The 25,819-nt window shown below is 49.7% G+C and overlaps 1 protein-coding gene across 3 annotated transcripts; it reads right to left on the bottom strand.

Moving 5' to 3' along the window:
• Positions 1 to 25,380, bottom strand: Spock2 (SPARC (osteonectin), cwcv and kazal like domains proteoglycan 2). 3 transcript variants are annotated; one of them, XM_055614498.1, is made up of 10 exons: positions 24,918 to 25,380; positions 11,776 to 11,821; positions 11,442 to 11,556; positions 9,907 to 10,021; positions 8,471 to 8,585; positions 7,938 to 8,054; positions 7,207 to 7,437; positions 5,039 to 5,101; positions 3,731 to 3,868; positions 1 to 3,603 (listed from the first exon to the last, which is right to left on the bottom strand). In XM_055614498.1, exons 1-10 carry the CDS (start codon positions 25,104 to 25,106, stop codon positions 3,458 to 3,460), a joined length of 1,275 nt encoding a protein of 424 aa, XP_055470473.1. In that variant the 5' UTR covers positions 25,107 to 25,380; the 3' UTR covers positions 1 to 3,457. The 3 variants fall into 3 exon arrangements, with proteins under 3 accessions (XP_055470473.1, XP_055470482.1, XP_055470488.1); XM_055614507.1 differs by having other exon boundaries at positions 7,207 to 7,425; positions 24,918 to 25,379; XM_055614513.1 differs by lacking the exon at positions 24,918 to 25,380 and adding an exon at positions 12,090 to 12,305.
• Between the last annotated feature and the right edge of the window lie 439 nt (positions 25,381 to 25,819).

Below are 25,819 nucleotides of genomic sequence, written 5' to 3'. Positions count from 1 at the left end.
TGGTGTTTATAAAGTTTTTATTTTCCACTTTCTTAAAAATAACATTTATTTTCCTTTATGCATGTGCAGAGTGAATTTGTTTCCTTAGGCTGAGTAATAGGCAGATAAAGATGATAGCAAGGTGAGGGGCCCCAGGTGGAGGCAGGTGGGGAGAGGCAGGTCATGAGGGGAAGGGAGAAAGTGGGACAACCCACAGGACGCATAAGGGCCCATCAATGCACACACGGGTCTAACACTTGTTCAGTTTTTTAAAAGACAGCTAAAATTACTGAGAGATACAATGTCAGCATTTAAATCTACAGACAGAACCCAAGCACTTGACCACAATGTTTAACTCTAAGCTCAGTTATTGCACATTAGACAGCTTAAGTAGGACACGGGCTGTGAAATGGGTTGCTCCGCCTGGGACTCGCTTTGCACTTCAGGGCCCTTCCCTGGAACAACTGCAGGTCGGAAGGCCCATCATGACCCAGGTGTCCAAGATGGGCCCCTGGTTTTCTGCAAGAGCAGTAGGCTCAGGCTTTGGTGAGATGATACCAAAAGACCTCCCCACCCAGAGATGAAACTGGAAGCAGATAAAAGCTCAAGAAAGGCCAAATATGTGCCAAGCCAAACCAGCTAGGGGGGGAGGGAGTAAGGAAGGACCTGTGCCCACCTATCCCATGTAGTTGAAACCCCTATGGGATACTGGGGGTTGGGGGGGGAGTCAAGATGTTCCATGTCTCTCTCACCAACTTTGCCTCCATCCAGAGCTCCCAGGGTAAGTCTTATCCCTGTTACTCCTGGGAGCTCTGAGTGGTCTCTCAAGGCACATTTATTTCCTCCAACCCCAACCTGCCCCAACTTGCACCATCCCTCCCAGCACCCACAGGCCAAAGAGTCTCCTAGCAGAGCAGCTCCAGGTCCCAGCAAGACATGGTGCTGCTACAATTTGGTTGAACACTTTCCAGCACAGCCCTAATTCCCTGGCCCACAGCAAGGGTGTGAAAGCAGGAAAATAGGTAGGCAGCTTATACAAGGATGAAACCACAGGACTGAGAATGATCTTGTGACCTTGCTCCTGGAGAAACCTGAAGCTTTCTTGACCAGGAGGTACTTGGGGACCTCCAGCCCCACCAGGAACAACTGCTCTGCCTACCTTTGTAGGACTCAGTCTCAGTGGGGTGAGAAGCAGCAGGCTGGGGGCTTTAGGGAGGGACAAGCTCCTGGACCCCTGCATGCCTGCCACAGTTCAACACCTTCTGCTTTCTTCCTAAGACATATTTACAAAGTCAGATACAGGAACACACAGAGTGTGGTCCCCAGCGAACAGAGTGAAAGAACTCCACCCCCTCATTCCAGAGAGCCTAAAATCCTTTGCAGCTACCCAGGGACATTCTGGAAATCCAGCTGGGGTAGAGGAAAAATCAGACTCCATCCTAGGGAGAGCAGAAAGTTTCAAGTAACTCCAGCTGGAGGAGGAGGAGAAAGAGGAAAAGGAGAAGGGGCTGCTTCTGGAATGCAGAGGGCTGATGTGACTGAGCCAGGAACCAGAGGAAAGTTGCAGAGGCCTGAAGAGGAAGGGAGGAGGAAGGGGATGGGACCAGGCAACACCTGGAGTGTCAGAACTTTCTTGTGGAATGAGAAGCACTTTATAGAGCTTAGTGGCACTTCCCCCAGGAAATGACAAAGAAGGTAGCCATTCCAGGGTGGCAAAAAGGAATGGGAAGGATGAGGTGCTTCCCCTAAAGTCCAAATGACACTCAGCGGATGTATCCAGCCAGTGCCCCAAGATGCTGGGCAGTGCGGGGGGTGGGGAACCAGACTGGGGCCTTGTTCTGAAAGCCTCAGTACAAGGACCCAGTATGTGGCTAGCCTCCCATCACACAGGGGGCCCTTCTCACTCTCCCCAGCCAGCCAGCAGAATGACTCTCAGATGTTCTCTCTCTCTCTCTCTCTCTCTCTCTCTCTCTCTCTCTCTCTCTCATACGTGCATGTCCCAAAAGTTATCAGAGGTCCAGGTCCAAGTAAAAAATTCTTCATCAAATATATTAAGAAATTTCCTTTGAGAGGGAGAAGTAGGAAGCAATAAACACACCAAACCCCATAGGGCATCTGGGTAAAAGGACCTCCCACTGGGCTTGGTGATTTGGGGGCATGACCTCAGGGCCTAGCTGCCCAGTGTGGTCCCGCTGATGCACTGTTCTCTATTCACATATGTTGTAGGGCTTTAAATGGAGCTTGGGACATGGTTCTGCTAGAGCTGTCTTGGGGACCCTTAAGACAGAAGAAACCCCATGGTTGAGAGCACTGTGGCTCTGAGGCCTCTCCTCCAGGACTACCTAAGGCATAGGAAGTGGCAGGATCTCAGGGACATGTTTTTTGAGGACTGGTTCCTAGAGGGTCAAGGAGGAGGTGGGCACACATATGCTGTTTTCTGATCCTCAGCTCCTTAGGACAGGGGCCCCCTCACCAGGGGACAGAGGTAGCAGCAGCAAGTCCTCATGACAGGCTGCTCCAAATCTCAGCAGCACTATAACAGCCCCTTTTTGCTAAGAAAACAGCCTCGATCCCCATGAGGCCACAGATCCTGACTGGGTTATCAGGGACCTACCCTCTCCCGCCTTTCTCCTGGGCTATCTCTGGCTACTCAGGAATAGGTTAAGAGAAAATCTATTAAGTATGTCCAACCTTTTCACATTGTGGCAGAACACTGTCATCTGTTAAGCTGACACTCAAAAATTCCTCTTCAATTGAGTTATCAAATAAAAACAAATCTATGTCTTAGGTAAGTTTACAGTTTTGTGTTGGGCTACATGGATAGTCAGCATTAACTATGTGTGCCCAAGGACCATGGTTAGACACATCTGCAACTAGCGCTTCAGACATCAGCAGAAGGGCAAGTCTTGCTGTGTACAGAGTCCTGTCTCATCATCACCAGACAGTTGTGGGCAGGGCTTTCATAGCAAATCAACCCACTTTAAGGAGGATACTCAGCTTTCAGCTTCCTGCCCTCCTTCTCTTTGGCCTCAAAAGGAGGAAGGTAGGGCTGATAGAGCAGGATCAGAACACCAGGTTTTGGGGCTGCAGGACAGGATCAGGGACAACTTGTTTCATTGATTTTTGGCCAATTTGCATGTACATGTGCATGCATTTTAAAATCAACAGAAGGAAAAGAAAATAACTACAAGGAGAAAGGAGCCTTTGGGTGACTTACTGCCAGGAGCAGCATGAATCAAGGACACATCTGTCAGCACATGACACAACCAACACACATGAGCGCACACACACACACACACACACACACACACACACACCAGTCACACATACCACATTCTCCAGTCCTCCTCACTGGAGCCAGGGTCCTTCACACTGACTTCTGGATCCATTTGCTAAGTTGCCTGCTGTTGTCCAGGTCTCTTCTGGCCTGTCTTTCTGGCCTTCGGCGCCCTGGCCTGCCAAGGCCCTTGAGGGCCATCTACCAGATGTAGCCTCCGTCATCTGCCTCACCCACCTCACCCTCCTCCTCCTCGGCCTCCTCTCCTGCCTCCTCTGTCTCCTTTTCTTCCTCATCCTCCCAGCCGACACCACTTCCATAGTCCCCTGAGAAACCCACGATGTCATCTGTTGGGGGAACAAGAGAAAGGCTGATAAGGAACCTCCACACTGCATCTACTTTCTGGAGGCCTAACCCACAAACATGAACCCAGGTGCAAGTCATTAGGAGGCTTCCAGTGCCACCAGCTCTTACCACAGTCGGGGTTCCCATGCATGCGTGTGCCAGTCAGCTCCAGGCCCAGCTGGTCCACGCACCAGCAGTCGCCACTGCTCTGGTCACACTGCATCTTCCGGTAGTAGCCATCCTCATCACAGCTCGGGATGAAGACACCTGAAGGTTAGAGCGGGAGCCCTGAGTGTGGGCTCTGGAGTCTTGTGTGTGAGCAGGGGTCCAGATAGCCTCAAAACCTGGCCAGCCTGGTACTCATACCCACCCCTCAAGAAAAGACACTCAAGGCTTGTTTCTTCCAGCACTACTGACTGAACACACAGACCTTCCTTCCGTAATGTCCCTAAACCACATGATCAGACTGCTTCAAGGGCACCATCAACTGCTGCTGTTTCCTGTGTCTCATGACCTTCATCTTGTTGGACATTCTGGCCTCATCATATTAGAAAGCTTGATCCTACTCTTGGCTTGTCTTCCTCTAATAATGTGGGGTTTCTCTTCCTTCTTCAGAGCCCACCAATCTCTCTCTCTCTCAGGTCCCCTTGGCATCTTCTGAGATGTTTTAGTTGAAGAATAAGAGCCACACAGACAACCAGGGTAGCATTGGGTACCTTACAGTGGGGAGCCTACGACACAGGGGCCTGCCTGGGAGGATAGATGAAACAGTTGCTTCCTCAGGGCTATAGGCCAGTGGGCCCAGTCAGCATAGCCTCATAGGTGCTTTGGGGGCTGGGTGCTCATTCAGTGTGCTGGTCTTGTCTCTCTCAATATACTACAAGGCCTGTGCTGTGTGCCTACCTCTCAGGATTGCTGTACCCTCAACATCACCCTGCAGATGCATGGGTCCTTGTCCCTACACAGCAGTCTGAGTTGATGTTTTGATCTGCATGTTGACTGTTTCCATGGCTAGTCTTTCCAAATGTTTACAGGGCCAAGAACCTTGTCTGCCTTGCCCATCAGTTCTGACCTAGGTTGGGCTGCTATCTTGTCTCTCCAAGGTGTTCGTTTATAGTTTATAATGTGAGTGAGCATCTCCCATGGAGGAACCCCACTCTAGCCTTAGACACATATCTCTTGCAATGAATTTAAGTACAGGATTCTCCAGCCCTGGCCTGGATAGCCATAAAGTACTTAAACACACTCCCTAAGGGACAGCTGAGGAGACTAGTGTCCAACAAGCCAATGAACCAAGAAGGGTATTTTCCTGTGCAGTTGTAGGCCACAGTCTCCTCTAGGTTCATCATGGGCCAGAAAGCAGGGCAGTTGGAATCTCTGGGCCTCAAAGAAGCTCAGGGCAGCACCCTTGGTCTACTCCTCTGCACCCTGCCTTACCTTGTTTCTTTTTGGCTGCCTCTTGGATCTGTGTACGCTCCAACTCTGCCAGGCAGGGGGGCTCTATAAAGAGAAGCAGCTTCAGGGTTGGCCCATGGTGCTGAAAGCACACTGAGTCCCCCAGACTTAGAACCCTTTGTGGGGGCTCTGCAAAAAGACAGTTGGTCTCCCACATCAAGCCACTGGGGTGGTGGTGGTATGCATTGATTCCACAAAGGTCCTCAAACAAGTGTAGGGCTCTTTTGGGTGGTGATACCCAGTGTCTAGGTAGGGGAGGCCACTATAGCTTAAGACAGGCTAATGATCCCAAGAGTCCCAGGATTCTTTAGGGATGTTGGCCCTCATAGGATGAGTTAAAAACATCAAAGGAGAGCTAGGCATGGTGGTTCACACCTTTAAGCACTGCACTCTGGAGGAAGATGCAGGTAGATAGCTATAAATTTGAGGCCATCCTAGTCTAATAGACAGTTCTAGGATAACAAGAACCAGATAGTGAGACCTTGTCTTAAACCAAACCAAACAAAACAAAAACAAAATTCAGGAGAGAAGAGAAGGTGGGACAGGCAGACACCACAGGCTGAGAAACCACAGGGGAATAGGAGGTTAAAAGGATGTTTGACTTAACTCCCAGGCCTGAAAATAGCTAGTGTCAGAGACCTCAGGGAGACCTTGACCTTTCAAGCCAGAGTTTTGCTTGGTAGTAAAACAGGACAGTCCAAGCCTTCTTTGCATGCAGAAGGGATGGACATGAAGAGCCTGGGGAGTGAGGCATGTTGGAGCAGCACTGGGAGCAGGCAGGCCGATCAGCACAGAGGGCAGAAAGGCTGCTTGTGGACCTCACACCACAGAGGGATGCATGTGTCCCACAGTGCTGTGCACCCACTTCCGTTTGTGCTCACCACAGCCTCTGAATTAGATATTCATACTTCTCAGTTCAGACATAACTCTCAAAGATGAGGCCACTTGTTAGAGACCCCAGAGCAGCATACAATAGAGCCCTAGCCAAGCCTCAGCCTGTAGTTGCAGATGCTTCTCACTTTGACCATACAGTGGTTAGGGAGGCAAGCACTGGGCCTACCCCAGCTGCTGGCCAGGCAGCTTGCTTGGGACCTTAGTTTCCCCATCATTTTCCTCTTGGCCAAATGACTTCTAAGCACACATCCAGCTCTGGCTCTGAGCATATACAGCATACAGATGTCACGCAGCAGGCGTGGTCATGCATGGCTGTAATCCCAGCACTCAGGAGGCTGAGGCAAACAAGGAGATCACAAGTCCAAGGCCACCCTGGGATACAGAGTGGCTTATAAGCCACCTTGGCCTAAATGATATCCCATCTCAAAAAGATGAAAGAAATACAAACAAAAGTAAAACATGGGTGTGGTGTTGCATGCCTGTAATCCCAGCAGTGGGAATTATAGGAAAGGTCAGTTTCAGCTACACGGTGAGTTCCAGAACAGCCTGGGGTGTATAAAATCCTGTCTCAAAAAAAAAAAAAAAAAAAAAAAGTCTTCATGTGTGGAGGGCTAATAATAAGTTACATAATCACTTGTTTGGGGCAAAGATGTGTCCATCAGAAGGAGAACCACTGAAAAGCTAATTTGTCTTCAACTCCAAGACTCTCGTTGTACAATCTCTTGCACCATCCCCTCTCAGATTCTCATATTGTGTGTGTATGTGTGTTTATCATGTGTGTATGACATATGTGTATATATGTTTGTGTGTGTTCATGTATTCATGAAGGCAGGCATGAGCCACCATACCACATCAAGCATGTGAAGGTCAGAGGACACCTTTGTGGAGACAGTTCTCTCCTTCTACCTTTATGTAAAGTTCTGGGGCTAAAACTCAGGTCATCAGGGTTTTACCACAGAACAAGCTCCCTAGCCCCCATACTTATTTATTTTTTCATACTCTTATGTAAAGGCACTCAAAACACATAAGCTTCAGAATCCACACAATCCAATCCACCTGGAAGCCTGCCCAAGGAGAGAGCTAAGTGTTGGCAGCCCTGGGTTCTAATTGATGAGAGAAGCCCACATAGATAGAGCAAGGAGGTGGGATGGGATGGCTCTAAGCTTGTGACCAAAAGGCAAATATTATGACTCCTGAAGAGAGACTGAGCCCCGCAGGAAGGAAGCCAGTGCCAGAGAGCCATGGGTAATACTCACTTTCCCTCCAGAAGCAGAAACACCACTCAGCAGTTGAGACGCGACCATCTTTGTAGGTATCGCAGGAGTTGAAGAAGGGGCGGATGCAGACCTCGTATTTGTCCAGGTTGATGGCAGCCAGTTCCGTCTGGTCCAGGAAGAGGTCTCCACTGGTGTCCAGCTTAGAGAACATCCAACCAATGGAATCCTTGCAACTGGTCCCCAGGCTCTTGTCTAACCCTAGAGAGGAGACTGGAATTCAGGTATGCTCTGTTGTCTGTTCATCCATCTCTTTACATATTTCTCAGCCCCAGCCAGACTTCTGTCCAAAGTCAGGTTAACCTGAAGCCTAAACTTGAGGTACAGAAAATAAAGAACAGCCCTTGCCTCTACCCACTCACCTCCAGTGTTGGACCTGAACCACATAAAGCCCATTTTATAAGCCCTTCTTATAAGTTTCCTTGGTACTGGGGATCAGATCCAGGGCTTGCAAGTATGCTCGGCGATACTCTCCCTAGCTATATCCTCAGGCCCAGAAAACAGCGTTTCTTCCCTTTTCCTTGGCTACTCCCTGGAGGCCCTAAGCTCTATCATATCATGGCTGAAACCAACCGACCTCCCTTTTTCCAGGTTCACATCTCATTGGGGGTTCACATCATAGGCTCAGGATCTGGCAGGGGTAGGCTGGCCCTGTGACATCTATCTCCCAATCCCAACCCACCCCAGGCAAAGCATTGGTTCCCCCATGCTACCTGCAGGGCTGGCTGCACTGCTGGCTGAGCCATTCTGCTTGGAGTTCTCACGAAGGAGCTGGAACCAGTCGCGGAGCCTATCTCCCAGGTCAGCCAGGTCCTGCCCTGTGCAGGTCTCTGTAGTGCAGAACAGATTTTTGAGGATGGATAAGGTAAAGCAGCAGACCTGGAGACTGGGCAATGTTAAGGGAAGCAGAAGCAGGAAGGGGGAAGGGCTTTCTCTCTTCTACTCTCCTACCCCCACCCCTTGTTCTTGCCCTATTTTCCACTCAGAGTCTAGCCAGGCTCCTTGTAAAAGGGCTACCCTCTTCTCTCCCTCTTCCCCAACACCCAGGGAAGAGAAAAGGGATGAAACCCTGGCTTCCTGTTCTAAGCTACCAGGATCCCAAACCACACTGGGTCCAACTCCTTCTCCTGTTAGGGCCAGCAGTCTCTTCCCACTCTGCAAACTATCCTACTGTCCTGAAGGGTGTCCAGGTTTCCTGACTAGGCCCAACATCCTGGGCCTAGCTATGGTTAGACACTATGGTTACCTGACTTGCCATCAGCGGTAGACGTGGTAGCCTGTTCCGTAGGACAAGGACATGGGCCCTCACACCTCACTGCCAGCTGCTTGCTGCTCAGGCACGCCTGCTGCTCCAGCTTACACTGCAGGAGAGAGCTCAGGCTAGGTGATGGGGGGTCAGCTATAGGTCCTGCAGCCAGGGGCCCTGAGAATTTCTATCACTCTGGAAAGAACAATCATGGGTTTTTATACTTGTTGGAGAACATCAAGGCTTGAGGTGGAAGCCAGATAGCCTGGACCTTTACTGACAGCTTCCTGCCCACAAGATACCTTGTCTTCTCATGTGGGACACATCTTCTCCCCTCCTCCCCATCTACTCCTTCTTTTTTTCTTGTTCCCCTCTTCTTCCTCACTCCTGTCTCTTTCTATCTTCTTTGTAAGCTCCCTGGTTCCTACATGTACTCTCAGCATACTCATTGTTCATTCTCACCTCACTTTCTTCCCAACCCCACCCTGTGACCACATCCACTCAGCAACTTCAACCTCAGCAAGGAACTCTTATATCCACATCTTATGCCAACCAAAAAGGTCTCCCCAGGGCTGGGGAGTTAGCCAGTGGTTAAAGTGCTTGCTGGACAAACATGGGGACCTGAGTTTGGATCCTCAGAAATCATGTCAATACCAGGTAGGCATGGGCCTCCATCTGTAACTCTAGCCTCGGAAGGCAAAAATAGGAAATTCCTCCAGAAAAATCTGGCTACTAAGAAGACTAGCCCTATCACTAATATCACTGGACTTTCAGTTTAACTGAGAATCCCTAATGCAATGACAAAAAAGGAAGTATGGAGAATGAGTTCTAACACCAACCTGGACCCAAAAACAAAAACAAACAAAAAATGAGGTTTATTCAACTCAACCCTAGCCAAGCAGCCCCAGCTTCTTACTTCTAGAAATGTTACTAACCATTACCTATGCTTCTCTAGAACTCTTAAGTTTGCAAAATGCTCTCACAAATATCATCTGTCCTCTCAAAATTTCACAAGGTAGAAATCTGTTCCCTCCCAAGGCTGCTTCCCTACATCTTCTAATGGGGTTGCAAGGGTGCTGCCCAAATCACCCTCTGCTGGCTGGTGAGCAACAAGACAGGAACATAGAAGTCCTTTGCTCAGGCAACTTTGCTCATGTGCTTCCTCCAGGGCTCTTAATACTTTTGTGAGCCTTACCCTTACTGACTGCATTTGCATTACCTGCATTAACTACATTTTTTTTGTGTGTGTGTCTCTTCCCAGCCTTCCACCTGCCCATGGTCAGATTGCCCTGCCAGGGCTGAAGGGCTGCATTGAACACACTGACTGAACTCATCAATCCTGGGAACTCTTCAAGGTGTCAGTCAGTGGTCCCTCTGTTCCCTGTGGCATTTGGGCACACCTCACCTCCACCTCACATAGGACCAAGGCTCCTCACCACTGAACTGTAGGTGTGGCCATCAGAGCCACAGACTGAAATGAGCTGGGCCATATGACAGGGCTTGCAGATGGAGTCTTTGCTTCCATGAAGTTTCAGAGAAGGCTGCTTGATCCTATGAGAATGGGTGGGGGAAGATGTGAAGTTAGAGGTAAAAATCAGAGAGCTGGCAGAAGGTCCAGGAGACCCTTTCTGACAAGAGTCCAGTCCATTGATCTACAGTAGATTACTCACCCATGCTACCCATTCTCACCAACCCCCAACTCTCCCACTGCCGCATCAAACCCAGCTCCTAAGAATGGACAAACTGGGCAGGACATGGAGGACATGGGCCCTCCTTTGGCCTTTTCCTAGGAGCAAAGTCAGGTCTGTTTGTAAGAGGAATCAACCACCCAGGTAGTAGCATGTTTTTCAATAGAGTTAGTTATTCATTAACATTTGCAAAATGGGAGAGGTGGTATAAAAACCTCAAATGTCAATGCCTCCTCCTCCACAGGCCTCAGAAACTACAGTCTTCAATATTTTGTGAAATCCCCACATATCAGAACAGGAGGCTCTGGTTGTGTGGTCTAACCTATCTGTCTTAGACACACAGGGCACCCAGGTCAGAGAGGAGCTGTAGTTCCCTAGGTCTCAAGAGTATTTGATAAGATGAGGCTGTCTCTGTCTGTTTGTCTCCCTTTCTCCCTCTCCCCCTCCTACTATCCCTCTTTCTACTCATTTATGGAAAGCCAGTTGCTATGAGGTAAGACTGAGAGTCCCCAAATGTCCCTATGGGGTATTCTGATGACTAGGAACTCACATCTCCAACAGCCAGGGGACAGGGGGGAACAGGGACACTCCAACCCTAGCTTTTCCTGTATTTCCACATAATTCTGATGTTTGAATCTTCACAAATATCATCTCCTTTATCCTCAGACATCAATCAATCCACAAAAAAATAAAAATAAAAAAAAAAACTCTCAAGGCAGGATTTCATCCCTGATTCTTTCTTCTTCTCATGGAGGCCATGTCTTCTTGTCCACCTAAACCCCTGCTTGCTGGTGAACATAAAGACCTCAGAGGGAGTCCTCTGTGTCATCCTCTATTACCACAGACTCTGAGCCAGAACCAACCAAACCAATAGAACCAATCCTGAAGTCCTGACCTTCTGAAACATCAGTTCTCAACCTGTGGGTCCTGGCCCCCTTTGAGTAAAACGACCTTTTTCACAGGAGTTGCTTAAAACCATTGGAAAATACAGATATTTACAATCATGATTCATTACAGTAGAAAAATTACAGTTATGAAGAAGCAACAAAAATAATTTTATGGTGGGGGTCCAGTTACCACAACAGGAGGAACTGTATTAAAGATTTGCAGTGTTAGGAAGGTTAAGAACCACTGCTCTGAAACAGTGTGATCATGTGTTCTTGTTCTGAGCCACTAATGTGTGTTTTGCAACAGGAGGTGCCTAGTACGAAAGAAGGGGATCATGGAGCCCCACCTCCTGATGAAAACAGCCCTTTCTGAGGCTCCTAACTCCTGTTACTCACCTGTGCTCTAGTTTCTTGCGGCTGATGCACATAGCCTGCTGGTAGCCTTGGGCAATGCACACCTTGTGACGACTGCATTTCATCTTCTGGCAGGGGTCCTTGGTAGTGTCCAGGGCTGTGGGGACAGAAGGTGGGGACACTAACCACCTAGGAAGACCCAGGATCCACATCCCAACTGCAGACCTCAAAGGTCCCTCTCTCCGGCAGCCCTTGGTAATATTTCAAGTCCTGTGCCCAAGGTGCCTGGCTGTTTAAAGAGCCTTAGAGCAGAGCCATTTCTCTTCTGTTCTCATGGGTGTCAGTCTCCCTCACACACCTGGGAGGGACAAGTTACCTTCATCTCCTTGCTGATTGTCCTCCCAGCTCTTGATGTAGTCATCCTAGGAAGGGACAGAGGAGTGGGAGAAAGGAAAGGTCCTGGTTACGTCTCAGGGCTAGGGCTCAACTACTACAGGGAACAGGATGGGAGAGGCCTGAGCCACTATTTCTACATGGCAACGACAGCTGCCCATCCAGGCACTGCCCATAGCCTCCCCACTCTTGATATCCTAGAACTCTTTCCAGTCTCTCCCACAGAGGACCTCTCCCCATCCCATACTGGTATTGGCAAAGGAGGATAAAACAGGATGTGGCCTGAATTGTACTCACTTCTACTTCCTGGAGACAGGCCACCATGGAATCCGCAGGAAATGAGCAGAAAAAAAGGAGAAAGACGGGAGTTGGCTGTGAGGCCCACCCTCATACCATGAGTCTAGGGCATCCCTGGCCTTCTTTAGCTGTGACACAAGTCTATAGGCCCAATCCCCAGCAACACCAATTGGAGGTTACTACCATGTCTTCTGCACAGGAAATCCGGAAGCTGTAAGAAATTCCCATGGTTTTGAAAGGGCAACAAACCCTAGCCCAACCCTAGCCCCACCACCAAAGCAGATGGCTGTACTTCCTAGAAACTGTGTCTCATGCCTCTGCCCTGGGCATCTGGGAAACAGCACCCAGTTTCTCCTGATGCAGTCCCTTCTTTGTCAGGCACCCTGCTGTCACCTTCCCACCCTGTGAGGGAAGTGTGAGGAAGAGCCCTCTCTCTCAAGCTGTAAGAAAGCGGGATTCCTTCCTGTCGACAGAAGTCAGACCGTTCACACTGGGAAGGAGACAGCAGTGTCAATAGTAATGAAGTCCCTGATTATCATGGTCCAGGGAACCTGAAAAATCCTTATGGGTCATGTGAGCTAGCCCTTCATGAGTAGAAGAGGCTAGAACACTCAGGGATGGACAATTACTTGATTCAGATCACACCTTCACTGAACCAGATCTCCGATGTCCAGGATAGCTCAGTCTTCCCACTACAGCACAGGGTCTCTGAGACTGGAGGCCCTTGGAAACCTCCCCACTCTTCCATTCCATGGCCCATGGACCCCAACCTGGCCAGAGGCAGAAACCTTCCCATAGGCTCACCTCTCTTGCACAAAAGTGCCAATGCTCTTAGCTTCCTCCCTTTGCCCTTTGAGGTCATCAGTTTCCAGGGTACCTGGAAGAAACTCTGCCAGGTGGGTAGGAACAACTTCTGGGATAATTATTCCTGAGAACTTGCCACCAGCCTTTTCTGCATGGGACACTGAGGAGAAACCACACGTAGCTACCTGCAACCCATCCTGACCTTTGCCATACCCGAGTCTGAGATGTGAAAGAGTCAGGGTAGCATGGGCCTGGTGTTTAGCTGTTATGCCCAGGAGAAGGCATGGGGTGCTGGTATTAGAGGGTGCCCCAGGGGGAACAACAAGGGCACACAATGAAGCCCATGAGGGCATTGGAGGCCTCATCTGGAAACTGGCAGGCAATGAGACATCAGGGATGAGTGCTTCCAGGTCAAAGCCAAGTAGGTAATGGTTAAAATAAATGGCTCATGCATTCAGGCCTACCTAGGTGCATACCTGTATGCTACTGGCATGTATTTTGTGTTTGTGTGTGTGTAGTGTTTGTGCAGCCATGTATGCACATACATCCTCCTTACTTGTATTGACATGTACATAAGCATACAGATATGCAACACATGAGCCCAGGCGCAGTTAAGGCCATCATCTGCCAGTGCCAGATAGTATCCAGAAATAAAGTAGCAGACCCCATTTCTGTGAACATTCTCCAGTTTTCACACTCAGTGCAGCCCTTCTGTCTCTTCCATAGATAGGGAAGGTATTAAGAAATGGGTAAAAGAGGAGGGAGGGCCCAGAGATAGACAGACTTCCTGGGAGGGAGGGTCTAGCTCTTAGGATACCTCTGCCTGCCTCACTTGCTCTCTGTCTCTCCCATCTGGCCTCTCCACCAATCCTTGGCTCTCCTCACCCTGGACACCACAACATACCCAAGCAGCTAAGTATATCCCAGCCCTTGGGCTCAGGATCAGACAGGAGAAAGAGCAACAGAACCCAAATGCACAAGGCTTGCTCTGGAGGTCATAGGATAAATCCCACTCCTACCACTTTGCCTCTTTTTTCTTTTTCTTTTTTCTTTCTTTCTTTCTTTCTTTCTTTCTTTCTTTCTTTCTTTCTTTTCGTTTGTGGGAGAGGGCAAAGGATGGCAGCTCAGTTCTAGTCCTTCTCCAACAGCACCTCAGGCTGAAGGTGTCCTCTGCCCAGAGCCTCCTTTACCAAGGATAAGAAGTAGGCTGAGAATCGCCAAAAAGCTGAGGCCTGCCAGCATTACCAGAGCTGGGGTGGAAATAGGTACCAGCCTTTGGGGTTGGGGGGGGGAGTCTCCTGCTGCCTCCCATCGTTTCCTGGGAAGATGGAGGGGATAGAGTTGTGAAGTAGGAGAGAGAACACATGGTGTTGCATGCCTACAATTCTAGCACTCAGGAAATGAGGAAGAGGATATCCAGCTCAAGACCAGCCTGGGCTATGTATTGAGACCCCATTTCAAGCACAGAGGATGCTGAGGTTGCCTGGGATTTGGGGAGCAGGTGTGAATTGACTGCCCTTGGCCATCAAGATCATTGCCCCCAACACCCACCCACTCCACCACTGGAGTGGGCAGGGCCTGAGGTGATCTATAATCTTCTATGATCTTCCCACTCTGGAGTACCCACTGAGTGCTTTGGAGCCCACTCATATACTTCAGTTGAAACCCACTTTAGAACCCTTGGGACTCAGTACAAAGTGGCTACTTAAAGCTTAAGGCCAAGAATGTCTGATTAGAAACTTAAGAATCCACCCATGCTTTGCCCCAACCCTGGGAGGAGACAGCCTCCATGCTGACTTTGGGGTCAGAGGAGTGCCTTTAGAGAATCCATCTAAGTCCTGTGACCCTTCTGCCTTGCATAGTTGGGCAGGGCCTGGAGGGATTCCACAGTTCAGAATCCCTTGCATTTCAGCCCCTCACTCTGGTGAGGGTAGCAGTAACCAGTCAGGATGAGGACAGGAGTTCCTGCAGCTATCCAGGGTCCTGGCTTCCCCTTGCTAGTGCCTCAGGCACAATCCTGGCAGCTGAAGCTTAGCCACCCCTCTCCTGGCCTCTCTCAGAGAATGCACCCTATAGTGAAGCTGTTATGTCAACAAGAGACACAGATTTGGGTACAGAAAATGGGGGCAAGAGATGAAAGGTGAGGGACCCCTGAAAGCTGAAAAAAAGAGGGGTCACTCCTGGGGAGCAGAGTCCAGTGGGGATGTGAGAGGAATTGCTTCCCATATGGTCACAGGGAGTAGTGACAAAGGCATCTTACAGGCAACACGGGAATGGTCATTCTGGGGAAGAACTGGGGAAACATGAAGGTCAGATGGAGGCCAGTACCATCTATAAGCAGATGAAGGTTATTGTGGTAACGTGGGAATTACACCTATTTATGGGGAATATCTATTTATGGTACCCAAGTGGGCTTATTAGTGGCTGTGAGAAATGATCAGATAAGGATACCTGTGTCTTCCTGGGACAGAGGATGCCCTATGACTCTGCTTCGATCCATCCTTACCAGACAGGTTTTGTAAGTCTTTCTCCAGTGCTCTGAAGCACTGGAGCAGAGAGGAGATGAGTGGGTACCAGAAGGTCAAGACTGATAGAGGAGCATGCCTCTCTTCCCTGGCTAATGCATTCAGTGGGATCACAAAACAGACAAGTGAAGAAAAAAGAAAAAAGCTTCTTGAATGTATGCAACACAATGTTTGAAAGAAATGGTTATTTTAAAGTAAGTTCCCAGGCTGGGCAGTTTCAGCTCCAAGCCCCAGGTTCCATTCTTTGGAGCACAGAAACTGTGTACTGTAGTTCACTTACAATTTCAGCATTCCAGAGGTAGAGGCAGACAGATCAGAAGTTCAAGGTCATCTTCAGCTACATAGTGAGCTCAAGGCTACCCTGGGACATAGGAGACCATGTCTCTTTAAATGAATAAATAGGAAATAAGTTCTCTCCAAGTACTTTGCAGTAACACAATTAAAAATGACAAAATTTCTTTTTAGAGGTATAGGAAGACAGGACAACTAGGCAGAGGCTGATAAGAGCCAGGCCTGGCATTGCCATTCCCTGCCTTGAAGAGATACCTGGGGAAAAGGCTGCAGGCCAGGAGTATGTGCTTCAAAGGCCACTCATCCACAAAGCTCAGGCCCCTCCCCTGTACTACATGGGCCAGGAGGGAGAAAATGTGCAAGTTTCCCAATGTCCAGCCATCATTAAGGACTGCTGGTGTTAGTTAGTTAGTTAGCCATCATTAAGGACTGCTGTTGTGTGTTAGTTCTGGTCAAGCTCAGGACAGCCAGAGTAAGGCCAGTAGGCTAAGCTCACATTATCTCATTTCTTCACCTCTACCAGAGCCTTGCGGTTAGAAACAGCAGCCATTGTCTCCCTCTGAAGGAGCTTACATACATGTAGAGTGCCACGCTGCCCTCTCCAAGCCATTTCACTTCCTTCCCCACCGCCTCTGCCTCCCCTACCAGCCTCTCTGGTCCACACCAGTCCTTCTAGACAGCGGGCCTTAAATCCCTGCATAACTCCCTGTTGGCTTTACATTCATTTTCCCTAGGTCAGTACCTAGTGGCCCTTTTTTCTGATCATGTGCCCTATTTACTACTTGAGCAGTTTGCACTCATTTATTTAGAAGGGTAGATGGATAGATATATAGACAGACAGACAAGACAAGATAAGAGAAAAAAAATATTTCTATCAATGTTAACAAAGTATTTCCACTGCAGGGCAGAGATGCAGAAAGCATTTGACATCTTTTTGCTCTCCCCTCCTATTCAAATTTCCTTGCAATGAACATATATTGCTTTTACAGGAAAGGGGGGAAGGAATCACTGTAAATGTTACATTTAGAAACACTCTCTTGGTTCCACAATACCCCCCAGAAAAAGGTTCATCTTTTCATCTGTGCCTGGGCACCTAGTCTAATGTCCACACAGGGATCTCTCAGCAGGCCACAGCTTTGAATGGCTGCCTTCTCCACTTGGTACAAATGTTCATGAGTTATCTCCCCCCCAGCCCCACCCTTGCCTGTTTATCCCACCTTGGAGACTCTAGTGTCGCTCTGGTGACACCCAGCAATGTCACTGTTTCTGCTTCCCTCTGCCATATTTACACAGCCAATTCCTCAAGGGAAGATGCCATATGAAATTCAACTTAATTGCCCAGCACCCAGTGCACAGGAATAATGCCAGACACAACAGCTAATGCCTTTTCAGCAAGTACCACTGGGGAAGCATTATGCTAAGTGCAGTCTACTCACTAAACTTACTGTTGCTATCTTCATTTCTCCACTGAAGCTCAGTGCTATTAAGTGACTAATAAAGGATCCCACAGTAATTGTATGGCAGAATACTGCCCCCCCAATAACCTGAGTCCCCAACCAGCACACCATAAATGTTAACTGATAAAAAAAGAGTCCTAGGTTCGGTGGAACCGGGAAATCCAGGATACAGTAGTTTTTCCTACCATGTCAACATGCTTCAGGGAGTCCTGAAGTCAAAAGAGAGGGTTTGGCATTTCAGAGGAAGATTTTTTGTGGGATGGGGGGAGGGCTCCCTTCTCCAGTCTCTTTCCAGAAATCCCTCCACTTCACCCACCCCTTGGTCTGCAGGTTTGGAGTTAACCCATCTCCTGCTTTGATCTCTGCAGCTCAGCTCAGTTGCCATGGAGACAGGCCCACTGCACCAAGCTGGAGGAGCCATGATGTGTGCAGGCTTAGTGGGCTTAGGGGCACATGCTGGGTATTTTGGAGGCTGTTTACCTCCTGACAGTTTAATTAGCACCCAAATCACCAGCTCACTTCACAGCTTGAGTTAACCCAATCACTTCCATTTGCTGGGGGCAGTGGAGGAGGCAGGGAGCCCAACAGAACTGCTGACTTTAGGTGAGATGTGAGACCCACCCTCTCTCTGCAACAGTGTGATGAGGAAACTGACCCCTTACCCCATGACCATCATGGAGTCAGGATGCTGCGCTCCTGCTTGGCCCTACCACTGGATGCCAGGCAATAGTCCCCTACCCTGCACAAACTCTACTTCCTTATCTGTAAAACAGGGATGATCCCTCACTATTCTCTGCAATACCCAGAACCGTAATGGAGGGCTTGGGAACATGTGGGACAGAAACTAGCCCAGCTTCTCTGTGTGCTCCTGACAGCATGGGGACAGTGTGGTGACAAATATAGACTTCTGCCATCATTGCTCAGTGAGGAGACTGTCACAGCACATTTACAGGACAGACATCTATCATGAGACTTGGCTTCTGTAATTCTGTTGGCTTTTTTTTTTTTTTTTTTTCTTAATAGATCAAGAATCTCTAATTTTGGATTTTTCAAGATAGGATTTCTCTGTGTAGCCTTGGCTGTTCTGAACTCTACAAAGACCAGGCTGGCCACAAACTCACAGAGATTCATCTTCCTCTGCCTCCTGAATGCTGAGATCAAAGGTGCTCACCACCACCACCTGGCTAAGAATCTCTAAAAATGTCAGTGAGCCAGGCCTCACCTAAGCTCCAACAGGCCTGGTGTCTGACAATCATTTCACCTTGTTCCAGAACCCATGTAACTGGTGCTGGAATGTGTCTCACCCTTGGGGAAAGCCCGGAGTTGGGGGTGCCTTATAGGGTAACTTCTCTCTCTTCCAAGAAACAACCACAGCCAGAAAAAGGGTTGAGGAAGGGAGAGGTGAGGCTGCCTGGCACAAACTCTGTCTCAGTGAAAGGGAGGGCTGGCTGGGACAGGGGCATCATTAAACACCTGCTTCTCTCTCATAGGGCTGTGTCCACTGTGTGAGGCCTGGGCAAACAGATGGAGACAGGCATCTGGGAGATGCTGCCCACCCCCCATCTCAAGAATTTCCTCCAAAGATAAAAATATGCTTCTCATTGCTCCCTGCATGCTAAGAGCCTGGCCCAGGGTTAAAGTATGTCTGCACCAATGCCCCTTTAGACAAGGCCAGAACATGATGCCCCCCTCCCCAAGAACCCTTTCCCTTCATGGCCTGAACCCATGGTACTGTGTCCAGCAAGGGTTTAAAGGATTGTGGGAAGTGGTGAAACCCATCCTCGTTGTCACTTTCCACTGTGTGAACATTTCTGTGGAGTACCCATGACACTCTGAACAGTACTGGGGGTGGATCACATGAGACAATCTATCTCCAGATCATGCCCCAATGGGCTTATGATTACAGGAGAAAAGTGACAAATACATTAGCTGCTTCAGCAAGAGGGCCCTTGAGAAGTGTGGGGCAGGAGCATCAGTTCAACTTTGATGAGCCTGAATCCAACCTAGAATATATGACAGCCTGACTTTAAAAAAAAAAAAAAATACCTAAGCTTTATATCCGGCCTAGGCCAACACCGAGGTCTTCCCTATCCACAGCCCTAATACCATCCACAAGGCCCCCAGAAGAGACAGGAAGATATTGTTACAGGCTGTATGCCTGGGTTCCGCCCTACCCCAAACTCAATACAGAGGTCCTAAACTCCAATGTGAGGGTGATATTAGGTGGTGACAACCTTAGGAAGTAACTAAGCTTAGATGAGATCATTAGGCTAGAACACTTATGATAAGGCCAGAGTCCATATAAGAAAAAGAAGAAAAGGGTTGAGAGAGAGGGAGAGCACATTAGCAGTAATTCTAGAGGACCAAGATTCCTTTTCCAACACCTCCATGAGAGCTCATGGTTGTCTGTAACTCCAGTTCCAGGCACACACATGGTACGTACATGCAGGCAAAACCAACTGTACACATAAGATAACATGAACAATGTTTAAAGAAGAGGAAAACACCGGTGCTTAGGTGTCCTCTGGTGAGGACACAGCCAGAAGGCCGGAACCCAAGTAGGGAAGCCCTTGTCAGTCAGTACGGACCTGCATCTTGAACATCGACTTTCTGGCTTCTGGTCTATAAGAGGTAAAGCCCTGTTGCGGAGGTCCACCCATCTACGGCACCTGCAGCAGATAAGAAATAACAAAGGGAGCCGGGTGGTGGTGGCACACACCTTTAATCACAGAACTCAGAAGGCAGAAGCAGGAGGATCTCTGTGAGTTCAAGGGCAGCCTGGTCTACATAGTGAGTTCCAGGACAGCCAGAACTGCATAGAGAGAAATAATGGAGATAGCTGCTGTGGGCTGAGGTGCCAGAAAACCTACTGTCTGTCATAGAGCCTTCCTGGGGAGGAAAAGAAAAGCCTTTCCTTGAACTTTCCATCCAGTCAGGGAGGGGGTGGGGCAAGGAATGCTCTTGTTCCCCTTTTCTAGGGTCTCAGAATGCTCAGGATTTATTGGATCATTTTCATTAATGTCTGTACATTAAACCAATGAGAAGGAGCAAGGTTGAGAAAAGCAACAGAGTTGCCTCAGGCTCACACAGTTAATCTGTCTTCCCAATAGGAAGAAAAACAAAGCACTCTGCCTGGGCCCTTGGGACCTAAGGCAGGACAGAGCTCTCCCATTCCTCAGACAGTTCTGACCTAATGGAGAGTACGGTAACATGGGCTGTCTGTCCTCTGAGAACTGCTGAGAGACAAGAGAAGCATCTGCAGCTCCATTGAGCAGCAAGCCTCTTATAATCCCTCCCTTCCAGGCTCCTCACATCCATCACCATACTAACCTGTCTGGAGATGCTAATCCTCTGGTGGAAGAAGAGTCAGAAACCAGTGTGGAGGAGAAGGCCAATGAAGGACCTGGCCTGCTCCCAACTCAAATTGTAGAATCCCAGCTGACTCACTTTTGGATCCTCACAATCCCACACCCCCTCACAACACATGCACTTATTGTCCCTACACTCACGATGGCTTAGAGGTTGAGAGTAGTAGAGGACAGTCATCTGGGAACCGCTCTGCCACTTTTCCATGTTACCAGCCTATTGGCATGCACAAAGACAAGAGACTAGCACACAGCCAGCAGTAGCAACCCCACCCCTTGTGCTGTAACCTCTGGGATCACCATGAAGGCCTGGGTGCACATGCCCAGATCTACAGCAGATGACGGATTTAATCAAGACACTGTACCATCCTTGCCATGAAGAATGAGGCATGTTGTAGGTCAGCACTAAAGACAATATTCCATCTGATGTGTTCCTTATGGAAGAGGAAGGCTGCAGGGGATAGCCTTCTTCTTGGGCAATCCAAAGTAGCTTTTCAATCAGAAGCTGAAGCTCAAAGGGCTGATGAGCCATGCTTGCTATATGCTGTGGGAAGAACCTGAACCCAGGCCAGGCTGTCCTAGAACTCTGCACTCCCTATACCTCTTTGGATATTACTAGGCTAGGGTAGAGAATAGGCTGGTGGCAGGCTGCTGAAGATACTGGGTCTTTGTCATCCTTCCAAGGAAATGCTCCTCCTTCCCAGGACAGTCTCGGAAGCTGATCCGACACTAGCCAGAGGACACTGGTTTCGTTAGAGTTGACCATTCCTCTCTGATTCAGTAAAAATGAGGAATGTCAGATATCCTGAAAACAAAGCTGAATTACATGATCTGGATTCAAGTCCAAGTTCTGGGGCTGGGGATGCAGCTTGGTTGGTAGAGTGCTTGCCTGGTGTTCAGTTCTCAGCACTGGAGAAAAAGCGCACAGTAGTATATGCTTGTGATCCTCATCTGGGATGCATGAGCCTGCCTCAAAGGAACAAAATGACAACGAAATCCCAGCCCTGCCCCTTCCTAAATGTGGATCCCCAAATAAGGTCTCTGTGTCTTGGTTTCTTTGACCATACAAGGGTAGAAGCACAAGACACAGTGCATCCTGGGAAGGTTCACTGCCATCACCAACTCTACATGGGTTAACAGTGTGTCTCTGGGTGCCAAGCACCATATCCTCCACTCACAAACATAATTAAAATTTAATACAAGTGGAGTGCAAAGCAGAGAAGAGCCAAGAAGAAAGAAAACAGTCAGTTCTTCCCAGACAAGCTCTTTGGAGCCCACTCTAAAGATGCAGTATAATGGCTTTTTCTTCTCAAGTACCCCTATCAGCAAGGCCCATAGACAAGTCTGACCCAGCTTGGCAGGGAATAAATCTAGATATCAGATCAGTGAAGAGCAGAACTCACTGCCCGAGGCAGGGAACTTGGGAGCCATGAAGCCAGGCATAGCCCACTAGACTCCTAGCCACTCCATCATAAATCTGTTCTTCCCTGGGACAACAGTAGCAGGCATTAGAGAAGACCTACAGGCCCAGGATGTGAGAGCCTTGCACCCACTATAGGGGAGGAGTTCTCTGCTGGCAAAGCTTGCCTCTGATAATCCTAGTGCTCACAGAATGGTAAACTGAAGGTGGACCTCACCCAGCCAATCCCACATCCCACGTACCCAGAGCCTCTCCCTTCTCTGACCCCTCTGATGTGATCTCCTCCATCTTCCCTACTCATCTATCAACAGTTTGATGACACAGCCCCTCATCCATGTTACTGATGCCCTGGAATCTGCTCCCTGAGCACAGCCTACCCTCTTGCTTGCCTCTCTCTCTCCTACAGACTGGTGGCCCTGTGCCATCTGTGATCACCTATGAACCAGAGTCAAGCTCAACCTGGCAGTCCCTTAGGGACTCAAAAAAAAAAAAAAAACCCTTCCTTTTTCATGCTTTCATATTTTTCAGAAGAGTTGACTCAACAGAGATGAATATAAGCGCTACTGTGTGTGACCGGAGGCCCACAGCTCTTAGGGTAAGATGGGAAATGTGTACAACACTGGCAGAACCCTTAGATTAATTCTGTGCACCACACCACTCCAGGAGGCACCATTCTCATTGTGGCATAGCTACGCAAGGCAGGGTGTCTGAGACAGAAGTTTCCATTCTGCCCTTCAGTAGAAGCTGCCAGAGGATTCCCCAAGGCCAAGCCTTCCAGTCTTTGTCCTACTTCTCTCTCTGACCCCATCCTCCTGCAGCAAGGGCTCCCAGAAATGGGCTTTAGGGAAAACCGACATTTTCAAAGCACAAATCACCCCCCCCCATCCACCACCAATGCATGTTTTACATGTTCTCTACGAATCCTGCAGGGGCTGGCTCTGCAATTTTAATGCGGGTGCCTTTCTTCTGATGGGGGTGGTGACTGCACCAATAGAGGAAGACATGTGGGCAGCCCTGAGATGGGGGTCAATTCAGTCAAGTATTTATTGGTATCCACTGTGTTGGCTGCTGGAAGCAGGTGGATGAATAGAAGGGAAAAGAACCTTTTCTTTTTAAACCCTCACTGTTCTGATTAAGTGTCACTTTTTCCCTCTGACCTTCACCAGTCCCCGGCAGACCAAACAGAGAATCAGAGGGAGGCCTGGACGAGTGACACATGGATTCCTTCCGGAAAGACCAGCTTGCTGCTGCCCCCTCATTTGCTGGACTGCAGATAGTGACTGGAGTCTGCGCTAATCTGGGCTGGGCCTGCAGGTGCCTGGGGAAGAAAGGCTTTTGGTGGGGAAAAGTGGAGATCAAGCACCCACTACATGGTCCCAGGACCTGAATGCCAGTGGTTGTTCCTTCCCTTTACGAATGAAATGTCAGTTTGATTTTGAAAAGAAAAAACAAAACTAACCCCCCTCCCAAACACCTGAACATCTGCCTCTTCCCATAGTGTGGCTGGTTGCCTAATGTGTGTTTAAAAAACAATGTCTAGACAGTTACCCCAGGCCGGTTTCAAAAAGAAAAACTGTACATACATGCTCTGACAGCATGCGTTTTGCGTTCACGCTTTTCCCCAGCCCTCTGGGTCACTGGCTGGGCATCTGCTCTCTAAGTAACAAGGTGCACTGTACCAGCAGTGCACCTTACAATATTGAAACAAGCTTTGTTTATTCTGAAACAGAATAAAACTGTTGAATAGAAAAAAAATCTAAAAACCTGAGAATGCTCGAAGTTTAAAAAGTGAGGACAGTTATTGGTGTGACTTGTACTAAGTGGGTAAAATGAGAGAATCTGGGGAATGAGGAATAAAGAGGCAAACGTAGAAGAGGCTCTCCGAGGTCAGGGCGTCAGCTAGCGCTAGATCGAGTGGCGCTCTACATCTACGGGGCCCATTCTCCTCCACCCCCATCGCCTTCCGAGGCACTCAGGGCGCAGCCACGCCCTCCCTTTCTCACCCCTGCCCACGCCACCATCTGCGCACCGCCGCCCTGCGGGAGGGAACCGGCCTCCTATTCCCTTGCTGATCTACAGGTGCTGGTAAACAGAGCTGCAGCGCCGGCCAGTCCGCAGCCTCATCCCCACCCCCACCCGCAAAGCTCGGCTCAAGTGAATCTGGTTGTGGCAGGCGTCCGCCAGGGACCCCCAATCCAGCTCCTGGGGCTCTCGCTTCTGCTTCTCACGCCCACCAAACTAAGGATGGGTCTCCTGGGTTGCTAGCCATACTCCACCGCCAAGCTTGGTCCAGGAAAATGTTGCACATATAGCTCTGGCGACCACCCTGGGAGAGCTTCGGGCATTTTAACTGTGCCATTCTCTCCCTCCACCCCAATAATGGACACGCCTTCCACTATCTCTTATGAAGGTTGGGGAAACCCTTCCCCAAACTCAAAGCCCTGGCTACCGCTCAGTCCTTGCGCCTTCCGTCCCCTTCTTCCGAAGCCCAAGGTGGAGAAGGACACCCGTGCAGCCGCTACCTTCCCTGCCGGCCCCACCCAGACCTGCTCCCTCTGCCAAAGCCAGTGTGTGCAGTCTGTAGCATCCACCCGGCAGGGGCCTAGCGCCTGCACTGATGGCAAGGAGGGGCCAGGAGCAGCCCGGGCCTGGGTCCCAACATCCCGCACCCCTGCTCCGCACCACGCCAGCGGGCAGATCCCGTCGTGAGTGTGCGCCCCCGCAGCATGTCCTCGCCTGGGACTCCCCCGGAGGCTGCGGAACTGAAGGTCCCAATGCCAGTGGCTACGGGAACACCGGAGGGGCGCGGGGCTCAGACTCTCGGTGTTGTTTACTCTTGGCGCAGTTAGACTGGCAGGCCCGAGAAGCTCTGGCCCCAACACGCGGCGGCGGCTCCCAGTGCACAAGGGGTTTCTACTCCCTGCCTCCCTTCCCAGAACCCACGCCCGGCCCTGCCCGCCGCTCACGTCTCGGAAGCGGTTCCAATGCTTAATCTTGCCGCTGTACTGCGAGATGGACGACAGCCATTGCTCGTCCTCCATGAAATTGCCGGGGGTCTCGCCCTCCTTGAGCCCCTTGGCGTCGCCTTCAGCCAAGGCGACCATAGTGAGCAGCAGCAGCAGCAGCGCCAGCCGCCCGTAGCCCGGAGCGTTCATCGTGGTGTGTGCTTGGACCTGGGTGGGGGTTGGGAGTCTCGACTTCTGCAGGATTTGATGTCCTTCCCTCCACCGCGCCGCGCTGCTGGCGAAGGCTGCGGTCCTCCTCAGCCCTCCTCCTGCTGTCTGACTCCAGTGACTGACGGAGGCTGGGTCGTGGCTGAAATGTGACCTGGTTAGCAGATGCACACGTCAGAAAAAGCCCAGCGCTGGACGCGGAGGGAAAGAGAATCAGAGAGGCTGCGCCAGCGGGGGCTGAGTCTGTAACTGTAGCATCAGCATCACGTTTGACATCATCATACCTGGCTTAAAAAAAAAAAAAAAAAAAAAAAAAAAAAAAAAAAAACAGAGGGGGTAGATTTCAAAGCAGAGCGCTGGATCAGAGCAGCCAAGTCAGCGAAGCCGCAGCACAGGCAAGCCAGCCCATCTCTCAAGAGTTGCAATCCAAGGAAGCAAAACCCTGAGATGTCCCTACTGTCTATTCAAAGGGTAGACAGCAAAGATGGGCTCCAGGGTCTTTCACCGAGCTGGAAAAAAGATGAAAACTCTCGTGTTACTAAGCCAGTCAGGCTCAGGTGTCTAAAAGAAAATCTGACCACAGTTTCTTCCCCCTTTGCCTCCCAATCCTTGGGTGGCCTGTGCCACAACTCTGACAGCTGGGTCCCTGTGAGTTGACACGCTACGGTAATGGGTAGCTTCCTTAAGACAAAGGC

This window comes from Psammomys obesus, unplaced genomic scaffold (assembly GCF_907164565.1).
Source record: "Psammomys obesus unplaced genomic scaffold, mPsaObe1.curated_primary_1811, whole genome shotgun sequence".
NCBI classification, from domain to species: Eukaryota; Metazoa; Chordata; class Mammalia; order Rodentia; family Muridae; genus Psammomys; species Psammomys obesus.
The sequence above is the reverse complement of the archived record's forward strand: the minus strand, read 5'-3'. Positions and strand labels throughout refer to the sequence as shown.

What these genes read in the sequence shown, in the direction of transcription:
- Spock2 (XM_055614498.1), bottom strand. Translation starts at nt 25,106, where the DNA reads ATGAACGCTCCGGGCTACGGGCGGCTGGCGCTGCTGCTGCTGCTGCTC. An exon ending in TACCGCTGATGGCAAGTCAG is followed by an intron (nt 8,055 to 8,470) that starts GTAACCATAGTG and finishes TCTGCACTACAG; the next exon opens with AGACCTGCACAGGGCAGGAC. An exon ending in GCATGGGAACCCCGACTGTG is followed by an intron (nt 3,604 to 3,730) that starts GTAAGAGCTGGT and finishes TTCCCCCAACAG; the next exon opens with ATGACATCGTGGGTTTCTCA.